Genomic DNA, 10,317 nt, shown 5'->3' with positions numbered 1-10,317 from the left:
ACTGACCATAACCGGGCAAAATCCAGTCAAAACCCGAACCGAAACTGAGTATAACATGGTAAGAAACCGGTTTCAACCCGAACCGAAACCAATCATAAACTGGTTTTGACTTTTGTTGAACAAACCGAACCGATATTAACCCAAACCAGTTTTGAGTTTTAAACCGGTTTATACACCTCCACTTACCTGCTCTTTTATTGTAATTGGATCATTTCTTAAGTAAATATATTTTTGAAAAGTAACATATTACAACTTAACAATATTTAGCTTGATTAACAAACATTTAAGCACAAGTGCACAACTATTATATATATTAAATTTGAAATGTCGTGACCCTCACAGTTTCACGAAACCTTCCATTTAACGCTTTGAATTGTTGTTTCTCCAACATGATATGTTACATTTTCTATCATAGTTAGAGTGGTACACGTGGCAACGGGCTTTATACGTTTACTGCCCTCTGCATGTTTAGATACCCAGTTCCCTCTCTCTCATCGCTTTTGTCTCTTCATACTCATGCAGCAACCACTACCATAGTCTTCATCCACCGATAATTTAGTTAGAGGTTTCTAGCACCACCCGGTTTCTGGCTGAGGTGTACTGTGATGTCGGGAGTACGACGGTCTATTTTGCCACATTTTTGTCTCCGCTTTCGTCACGACTCCGATTTCTCTACTTTCGCGTTACAATGTGTAAGCCCAGGCAGCGATGATGCTGTGACTGTTGATGGATTCCGTTTTGGAACTCTAGGCGACCACGGTAGCAAAGACCGATGGTGATGTTGTCTGCCGCCATATGTGTTCATTTGTTGTTGTAACACCTCGACTAATGCGGAAACGCCTGAGTGTGATGTACAGATTGCTCAAAACACAAGTAACACTATTAATTGACAATATTATCATTAATTAATTTAAACATCAAGTACATAAGTTTGTAATTAGATATACAAGAAAAATACAAGAACAATTAACAACTTGTCCATTTATCAATATAACCTAAGTTCTAGTGTCTTCTCCGTTTCATCCTCTAATAATTGTACCTGCAACATATATATAAAATAAAGTCAATTAAATTAATAGTTAGTGAGTTCACAAAGTTTATATACTACATAAAAACCATACAATTTCATGAAAACTTGTAAGCAAATAAGGGTTCTTTACACTCGTATCAAGGTCCTGAGTGTAAAGAATAACTAAATGTCCTTTTCAGTTGGGATTACGCACCAACGTACTCGGATCGGGGTCCCTTTTCCACTCGAAACACGATCCTTAGTGCAAAGAGGGGCGTACAATCATACTTATCAAAGAATCTATGCACGCAATCTTTGAGCAAGTAACAAGTAAACACACAAGTCCTTGATGCGAATTGTAGTTTGTAATAAGAAATAATAAGCAAATGGGTTTGTATACGATATATATGTTACCCCCAAAATATGTAAAAGTGTGAAAAAAAGAGGTGTGAGAAACTCACCTGAACTTTGAGATCGAAGACAACTTGAAATAATAACCGAAAGCGAGTTAACGAACCGAAGCGATCGTTTCTCACATAACCCTAAATAATAACGAAGATACAAAATCAAGGACTAGCTACTGGCATTATAAAGTTAGTTAACTTTGTTTTAGATATTTTGTATTATTTTAATTTATATTTTTATTATTTTATGGTATTTGATATTATAATGTTATTTTAAGCTTTAATAGTAAGTTTTAACTGTTTATTAATATTTTAGTATTATTTAACTATTAATTTAACACGAGATTGAGGATTATAACGTTCGTGAAATATTGATTTTTAACGTAAATTTTGATCTTGAAAATAATTACGTTAGTGTGTTACAAAGTTAACGAGGTGATATTTAACAATAATATTTAATCGGATTTTCACAAAAATTTAAAGAAACAAAAGTCGGTTTTTAATTGAAAAGTGATAACTATGATTTACAACTAATTTCATTTAACTTAAAGTAATTTTATTTGATTTACTAATTTTTAATTATTTAATTTGATTAATATATACCAAAAAATATGTGCTGAACCCGGTCCTTCAATCTATACGCATAATACTTAACCACTAGGCCAGCTTGTAATTTTGTTATGATACCACTAGGCTGGGTTGGGATTAATTTAATAAATGTATTATAATTTAAATACATTTTACACTTTTAACCCTCAACTTTCATATTTATTTAAATCAGAAATTTAAATCATAATTACATATTGGACCTTTAACTTTGAACTGTTTTAAAATAGGAATACAAGTTAATATGTTTTTGGATTATTTTCATATTATACGCGTCTAGTTTGCGACTTGTTTAAATAATGACATTAAATCTCGGAGTTTAGTTATTTGAACATAAAGAATAGGAATGCATGAATAATAACTTAACCATCAGAAATATTATATAAATCGTGAACGAATAACAAGAATATATCGAAACAACAAACGGGTCGATTTAACAAATACAAATGCAAATAAAAACGACGAATGTCACATAAGATAAATGAAATGAAAATTTAGATGACATTATATTATATATATGAACGAAAACCGAAATTTAAAATGGGTCTGGTTTTCGTGTTTGAAAATTAACGAATGTTAAAGTTGTAGTTCTTGCTACTGTTGTAAAGACTATAGTCGGATTTAATTTCACGAATCACATTGGTCTTTAATGTGATGCATTATATAGTCGTGGCACATTTACCTTATTACTACGTACCTTACCTTGCATCAAGCATGACTGTTGGTGTCACCCTATTTGGAGGCTATGATGATAACTGTTTTGTATGTTATAAAGCAAGCTCAAATGATTGCATGATATGAATGTTGGAGTTATTTCCCGAACCGACTTATGAGATAGGAAGGTGGGGCCGGTTCGAGCTAATGGATCGATCTCATTAATTAATTAATGCAATTAGAGATAATTATCTATTTTATTTATTAGATAGAGATGGAATTTTATTTAGTAGATAATAGGAGATTGTGTTTTACTCTAATTATAATCGAACCTCTATATAACCCCAAAGAATTCATGTAGGGGTTAATGGAGAATTGATCAAGTTCTAAGTTATTTTCTTGATTAATAAAATTGGTGAGTTGTGCCAAAATATTCTCGTGTTTAATTCGATCTGGGCTATTAATTGGTATCAGAGCAAGGATAGAATAACCTCTAGATTGCAAGGGGAGCAGACCAAGAATAACCGAGTTTGTGTTCGAGCTGCGAGACAAGGGGTGCAGTGTTGTTGATCGAATAGATGGAAGTGTTTGGTTTAAATTTAACTGAATAAGATAAGCAGGAGGGTGATTCAAAGGGACCAAGTATACCTCCTATTAAACATGTTCAAAAAGTTCATGATATCAAGCCATCTCCGCTATACGTGCTTGTCGTAACCAGGGTTCTCGTCACGTGTTCTGATTCGTGATTAAACAATAAATTGGTTCAGTCGCTGCTACTGAACAAAGAGAACGAGAATAAGGAAGACTAGAGCAAGGGAGTTCAACACCGTTAAGTACTTATCTACGGAAGAGGAAAAAAGCGGCAATGGCAGGTGACGAAGAAAGACCGATAATCCCACCCAAAGAAAACTGGGGAGGGGGGGTCACTACAAGTTACAAAGTTGATCGGAACAAATTACATCACAAGGGCGATTGTGGTGGAAGTGATTTTGGGACGACGTTCAACTGGAAGAGGTTGCGAATATTGATGCGAAGAAGAATAAAACGTCAAGGTTGTTTTGTTTCAAGTGGTGGAAGGTGATACTCTTCTATAGATTGCTCAATATAAGAACGCTCGAGAAATATGGGCGGCCTTGAAGGCACAATATGTTGTGGCCGAGCGAGTCCAAAAGACTCGACTTCTAACGTTGAAAAGTGATTTTGGGAAACTCGAAATGGTGGAAGACGAGACTGTTGATCAGTTTGCAGGAAAACTAATCGGTATGATTTCAAAGGCAACGGGTCTTGGTCATGAATTCGAGCAAGATGTCCTGGTGAAAAAGTTACTCGACGCGGTTCCAGACAAATACTTCAACCTGATAGCCTCAAATGTGCAAACTGTTGATCTGGACAGTATGAGGTTTGAAGATGTTGTTGGAAGACATAAGGCATTTGAGGGATGTTTACGAGGTAGAGAACGCGCTTCTAAGTCTCAAAGTCAGTTACTTTTCAATCAATCAGAAAGTAGTTACAAAGGCAAATCGTATGATCAGTCCGGTAACCGAGGTAGAGGTGGGCCGAGTTCATGGGAACGTGGAAGAGGCTAGGAAACCGGAGGACAAGGACTGTACCAAACCGAAGACGAGTAGGAGAAAGGAAACAACGCTACCATATTAAGTGTTTTTGGTGTGACGAGAGGGACACCTCGCGTCCCCGTGACAGGAACGAAGACGAGCAAATCTGGCTAAAATGAAAGAACAAGCCGATCGTGATCTGGCTGGTTATTTAAATCTTCACGAGACGGTTTACTTAAATGAAGAACAGGTTAACCCTAAAAGGCTTGAAGCCGAGAAAGTGGAAGAAGGTACTTGGTATCTCGACAACGGAGCGTCGAACCACATGACAGGTAACCAGTCGTATTTTTCTTAGCTAAAAAAAATATAACGGGAAAGGTAAAATTTTGGGACGGGTTGTGTGTTGATATATGCGGTAAAGTGAAGACTTTATTAAAATCGAAAACCGAAGATGATCGGGTTTTATCCGACGTTTATTTTATACCAAGTTTGAAAGATAATATAATAAGTCTTGGTCAAGCAACGGATAATGGGTGTGATGTTCGTATGAAGGAGAATTATTTGCTCTTGTATGATGTTGAGAGTAAACTTATGATGAAGGCATTTCGAACGATCGGTTATACATGGTGAAATTAACCGTGGGAGTTACGGGTTATGTTAAGAAATCCACGTTGATTCAGAAAAAGTTAAATGATTCGAGAAACAAAAGACGATAAAGCAAAACTATTGTTCACTCGATTAGATGACAAGAATCGCAACCCAAGGAGCGGTTATTGATGTAGATGTCGTGCTCTAATAAAAAACAAGTATTTATAAAGCTTAAATACGTATAACTAGTACAGGTAAGTAAGGTCGTCTCAACAGAGAATCAGTGAAAAGTGCAAGTAAAGTTCATAATTATTAATTATTATATTAAGGTGGACAAAGGATGTCAAGCGGTTTATAAAAGATGATTTAATAAAACACGATTACTTTAAGTAGACTGTAAACAATTATGAGAAAAGTGAATCACTTTAGGTTCATGTAATGTAATCAATCAATCAATCAATCAATCAATCAATCAATCAATCATTCAATCAAGCCCTGTATATCCCACCGCCTAACACACTATCGGTAGAGTCAGGGGAGGGTGGGATGTAGGCAAGTCTTTCCTCTATCCGTGAGGATAGAGAGGCTGCTTCCAGAGAGACCCCCTGCTCATATAGCTACATACATGTAAACAGAGTAAACATACATCCTACAAGCAAAGACACTTAGCAATATATAGATAACAAACTACCAAATAGCAAGGAATCTGTAATCTACTAAGAATAGGGCCTAAGAAGCAAAAAGCAACATCAAACAAAATATATACATAAACAAAAAGGAGCCAGGCTAGCCAACTAGACCCTAAATACAAAGCTAAGCTAACTAGGTACATTCCCCTAGAAGTCGCTAACCTTAATCCTACGTCTCCATGAATCTCTATCCTGGACCATGTCCTTAGAGAGGTGCAACTCTGTCAAGTCATGTCTAATTCTCTCATCCCAAGTCAATTTAGGCCTGCCTCTACCCCTCTTTCCTTCCATAATGAAGGTTTCCACTACTCTAACTGGCCCAGTTGTCGGTCTCCTCTTCACATGCCCAAACCATCTCAATCTCCCTTCCTTTATTTTCTCTGATATGCTAACTATTCCTAACCTTTCCCTAAAGACCTCATTTCTAATCCTATCTAATCTAGTGTGTCCGCACATCCACCTCAGCATCCTCATCTCTGCCACCTCCATCTTCCGCGCCTTTGTATTCTTGATGGCCCAACAGTCTGTTCCATACAACATTGCAGGTCTAACTGCTACTCTATAAAATTTCCCCTTTAGTTTAGATGGGAACCGCTTGTCGCACAAAACCCTGGTGGCTGCTTTCCACCTACACCAGCCAGCTTGTATGCGGTGGGTTATGTCATTGTCTATCTCTTCATCGCTTTGGACAAACGATCCTAGATATTTAAACTTCGTTACATGCAGAACCACCTGGTCCTCATTAGTGATCTGGGTGTCCTCGCTATCGCCAACACCACTAAAGTCACAAAAAAGGTACTTTGTCTTAGAGCGACTAATTCTTAAACATTTATCCTCTAAAGCTACACGCCACTCCTCTAGCCTTTCGTTCAAGCTCTGTTTAGTCTCAGCCACTAACACAATATCATCTGAAAAGAGCATGCACCATGGGACAAGCTCCTGAATCAACTTGGACAGCTCATCCATGACTACCATGAAAAGAAACGGGCTTAATGCCGATCCTTGGTGGAGTCCCATCTCCACCGGGAAAAAATTAGTATCTCCTACCGGCGCATGAACACTAGCTTTACTCCTGTCATACATATATTTAATTAAGTCTATATACTTTCCAGGTACCCCTCTACCTTCTAAACTATCCCAAATTAGTCTACATGGCACACTGTCATATGCTTTTTCCAGGTCGATGAATACCATATGTAGGTCCCTATTTTTCTCCCTATACTTCTCCATTAATCTTCTCAGTATTTGTATCGCTTCCGTGGTTGACGGTCCTGGCATGAAACCAAATTGGTTAACTATAACCTGCGTTTCTCTCCTAATTCGAGTCTCAATTACTCTCTCCCATAATTTCATAGTATGACCTACAACTTAATTCCTCTGTAATTTCCACAACACTGTGTGTCTCCCTTGTTCTTGTATAGAGGCACTACTACACTACTCCTCCACTGGTCTGGCATTTTTCCATTCTTGAAAATAAGGTTGAATAGAGTAGTGAGCCATTGAACTCCGTCATCCCCTAAACACTTCCAAGCCTCAATTGGTATGTTGTCTAGACCAACCACCTTAGCCCTTAACATCTTCCTAAGTGCTATCCTCAACTCTCCCTGTGTGATACCTCTACAGTAGGAGTTATTCCTTTGTTTTCTATGCACAGCCGGGTTGTCTGTTTCTTGTTGGTAGGTCTGTCTGCCATTAAAAAACTGTTAAAATAATTTTGCCATCTTTGTTTAATGTCTTGTTCCTTAATTAAGACACATCCATAATCTCCCTTTATATATTTCACTAATCCTAGGTCCTCTATTCTACGCTCCTTGGCTTTAGCAATCTTGAACATATCATGCTCCCCCTCCTTTGTTTCCAGACATGCATACATCCGTCTATACGCTGTGTTTTTTGCCTCTGTCACCGCCTTCTTCGCCTCTCTCCTAGCGTTTTTGTATTTCTCCCTCAACCTCCAACGCTCCCCCTCGTTTGTGCACCTTAAAAGATCCCTAAGACTCTGTTGCTTATCCTTGATCTTGCTCTGCATATCCTCATTCCACCACCAAGATTCCTTATTCCCATTTGTCCTGCCTGTCGTGACCCCTAGAGTCTCTTTGCCATTTAAGTGATGGAAGCTGCCATATCCTCCCACATCTAGTTTGCGTCCTCAACAAGATGAATTGTTGTCGTCGAGATGACCTTGTCCTTGAACATCGTAATGTTGGTGTCCTTCAAATTTCCCCATTTTATCCTAGACTGCCCTTTTTTCTCCATCCTAGTCACTTTCTCTCTCAGTACTACATTTGCCACCAGTAAATGGAGATGAGCTGATGACCAACTAATCACATATTCAGATAAATCAGAACCACTGACCTTGCAATAACAGATTTTTGATAAATCATAACTAATCACAGATGCAAAGGTTTGTGGCCTTTGTTTATGAAATCATAACCACTGACCTTGCAATAACATATTTTGATTTAAACAAGAAAATGTTATTATATTTGTCTGTAGAATAGTACACTACAAGCAAGTTCATCAAAGAAAAGGCTAATCTCCCAACATTCAAGCATGGTGATGTTATATGCTTTCTACAAGTAGCTGAGCATGAAACGATTGAGAATCATATGATCAAGGAAGATAAGCCAAGCTTCCAAGTTGCAAATGCTCTAATTGCACCTATGGGAAATTTGTCAACAACGAATCAATAAAAAATTCCTATAACTGAAGAACCAACTGAGTTTAATGCTGAAAATCCAAAACTATTTGTTGCTGGTCAGTCTAGCAATCAAAATAGGCAGTCAAGATTTAATGTTCAAATGATGGATGATAGTGATACATCATCAATGGCTAGTGGACATGATCCATTTGTTGTTGGAAATGTTAATCATGGAAATGATTATCAAGCTCTCTTCTTAATGTTTATTAATTATTACAATGCATTTGTGGCTAAAAATTTAATTCACACAAGTACTGTAGTGCAAGAAGATTTTGAACAAATTGATGATGATGATTTGGAAGACATGGATCTCAAGTGGCAAGCTGCAATGTTGGCTGTGAGGAGTAAAAGACTATATACCAGAACTGGTAGGTCTTTAGTTTCTGGACCAAATGAAAGAATTGGTTTTGACAAGTCCAAAGCAATTTGCTATAATTGTCAACTACCTGGACATTTTGCGAGAGCATGCAACCAGCCAAGACAGTTTCAAAACAATAACCAACAAAGAAACCAGTTCCAATACCAAAATCAGAATCAAGGCCAACCAAGACAGTTCAACAACAACAACCACAACAGCAACTTTCAACAGCAAAATCATCAACAAATGATCCCACAACAACAACCATTTCAAAGAAACCAACAAAACCCTTCACAAACCCCTACCAATCAAAACAGAAACAATGCCAATCATCCATGGAATCAAGGAAATGTTGCTTTAGCTCAACCACATCAAGATGGTGTGTTTAATTGGAGTAACCATGCTGAAGATATTGAAAAGGCTAATGTGGCATTCATGACAAAAATTGGAAATGAAGCTGAATCCTCTTCATCTCAGGTACATTCTGATCCTACAACTTTTGAATTACTTGAAATGAATGATTTTTTGAGAAAGGAAGTTGGTAAATTGCAAAGTGAGTGCTTTAGGAAACAAATCATGATAAATGTTTATAAGTTGAATGAGATGACTTAAGTGATTCAACTGACAAATGTTTAAGTTGTGTAAGTTTAAAATAAATGAAAAGGGGTAAACAAAATTCAAAGGACAAGATTCCTTTGTTACCAAAGATTACTCCCAAAATGAAGAAACATCATGAGAAAATGAGAATGGAACATAAGTCTTTTTATCTATGTGGTGGATCTAAGGGAAAGAAAATTAATGAAAGATCAACAAGCAAAATGTCCTAAAAAGGACATATATAAAGAACAACAAGAAGAATGAAGAAACCATCAAGAATGATGATCTCTTTCTACCAATCCATCATGTTTTCTCTAATCATGAATTGTTTGATGCTGGAGAGGTAGAAAGCATGGAAGACTACCTCAGAAGATGGTCAAGACCAACAAATGATAAAGATGAAAGTCCAATCAAATTGGAAAATATCAACTTTGTGAAAAGTTCTATTGAAAAAGAATATACCAGGATTGAAGAATTCCTACCTTTTTCAATCAACTTTGATGGTCTCATTATTCATCAAAAGACCATTGGAGTTGATCCCCCAAGACCAAGTGGAAGATATAAGAGGGGTAACTCAAGTGAGAAGTTTAAAGGACAATTTTGTTGCAAAATCTGTGATGTATATGGTCACCACACTGACTCATGTCAAGGAAGGTTCTCACCAGAACCTTTTCATGTCCTTGACCATACAATCTTTGGACATGATTTTGCATTCTACAAGAAAAAGTATAATGAATAATTGAGTAAAGGTAAGAAGAAAGATAATGGAGAAGACATCAAGAATGAGGATGAATTTGATGAGAAAAAAAAGACTTGAAAAATAAGAAACAAGCTCCTATGATCAAGAAACCTATCAGAAATAAATCTGATATGTCTCAAAAATTTGTGAAATCTGTTGATTATGAGAAATCAATCAGCTGTGAAGGTGAGAGCAAGATTAAGAAGAGGGTGTTCAAAAGAAAGAAATCAAAAGAACTCAATGGAGATGAAAAATTTATTTTGAAACATGTTTATGAACCACATGGATTTTTGTGGAGACCACATGAAAAGAGAATTTGTCATTTAAGAATGCGCAAGAATAGTTCTCTATGTTGGAAAATTATGTGAATCATGCTATGATACTGATGAGTCCTGTGAGCTAGTGTATGAGGATCCCAT

At 36.8% G+C, this 10,317-nt stretch overlaps 1 protein-coding gene across 1 annotated transcript; it reads right to left on the bottom strand.

Moving 5' to 3' along the window:
* Positions 1-4,964: 4,964 nt before the first annotated feature.
* Positions 4,965-7,532, bottom strand: LOC143556356 (uncharacterized). Its single transcript, XM_077045693.1, has 4 exons — positions 7,287-7,532; positions 6,869-7,185; positions 6,236-6,575; positions 4,965-5,018 (listed from the first exon to the last, which is right to left on the bottom strand). The coding sequence occupies exons 1-4, from the start codon at positions 7,530-7,532 to the stop codon at positions 4,965-4,967; spliced, it is 957 nt and encodes a 318-aa protein (XP_076901808.1).
* Between the last annotated feature and the right edge of the window lie 2,785 nt (positions 7,533-10,317).

The sequence above is a fragment of the Bidens hawaiensis genome, unplaced genomic scaffold (genome assembly GCF_021521415.1).
Source record: "Bidens hawaiensis isolate Kalapana, Puna unplaced genomic scaffold, B.hawaiensis_p1.1 tig00018565_1, whole genome shotgun sequence".
NCBI classification, from domain to species: domain Eukaryota; kingdom Viridiplantae; phylum Streptophyta; class Magnoliopsida; order Asterales; family Asteraceae; genus Bidens; species Bidens hawaiensis.
The sequence above is the reverse complement of the archived record's forward strand: the minus strand, read 5'-3'. Positions and strand labels throughout refer to the sequence as shown.